Source organism: Nannizzia gypsea, genomic scaffold, assembly GCF_000150975.2.
Source record: "Nannizzia gypsea CBS 118893 supercont1.7 genomic scaffold, whole genome shotgun sequence".
Classification (NCBI taxonomy): domain Eukaryota; kingdom Fungi; phylum Ascomycota; class Eurotiomycetes; order Onygenales; family Arthrodermataceae; genus Nannizzia; species Nannizzia gypsea.
The window spans coordinates 1-821 of record NW_003345195.1 but is presented as its reverse complement, the minus strand read 5'-3'; the positions used below and the strand labels follow the sequence as shown (position 1 = coordinate 821).

Here is an 821-nt window from a genome sequence, read left to right as displayed (position 1 = left end):
GTATCCTTCCTACAGTGAACGAGCACCGTTTATACTCCAACCCATCCACAGAGCACCTTGAGTTACACCTTTCCTCGAGACGCCTCCCTTATCCCTATAAGAGAAGCCCACCTTTGTAGCATTGATCTTCCCGCACCTACGGTTACAGGCACCCGACATAATCGATTCCGACTCGATACAGTCACTCCGACCAGAGAAAAGTCTATAGCCAAAAGACTAGTCGACACCCACGGCAGATATAATCACGACCCCGATTAGCCGAACATCTGAAAGGAAAACACAGGTACGTATTCCCTACCCCGAACATTTAAAGAACTAACTAGGACACATTACCCGAACAACAAAAAAGCCAATATGTCTACTGCAAGCGGACACACCACCAACTCCAACCACATCTTGGCCCAACTCAAGCAGCAGATCGACGCGCTGGAGAAGAAAGTCAACGACCAAGACTGTGAGGACGACATCGAGCAGTGTGAGACACAGATCAAGGGAATGTCAGACGAGATTCGAGCTTTGAAAGCACGGACCGGAGATACACGAGCATCAGTCAAGATTAGGACACCCGACACCTTTAAAGGAGAACGACACAAGCTAGAGCACTTCTTAAGTGAATGTGACATCTACCTAGCCACCAAAGCAGGACTTACCGAAGTTGAGAAGGTGATCTTTACTGGATCATACTTACGAGACACCGCAGCTACATGGTTCAAACCCATATTGGAAGACTGGATCAATACCCAGGGACGACCCAAGGTCTATGCCGAAGTTTTGGGAAGTTACCCGAATTTTAAGACCGTGATCAGACAGTTCTTGGAGAC

General features: G+C 48.0%; 1 protein-coding gene across 1 annotated transcript; it reads left to right on the top strand.

Annotated features, from left to right (window-relative positions):
- Positions 1 to 354: 354 nt before the first annotated feature.
- Positions 355 to 663, top strand: MGYG_09146 (hypothetical protein; the record flags this gene model as incomplete). Its single annotated transcript, XM_003170006.1, has 1 exon — positions 355 to 663. A coding segment is annotated over one exon (309 nt), but the record flags the coding sequence as incomplete, so codon positions are not given.
- Positions 664 to 821: the final 158 nt, after the last annotated feature.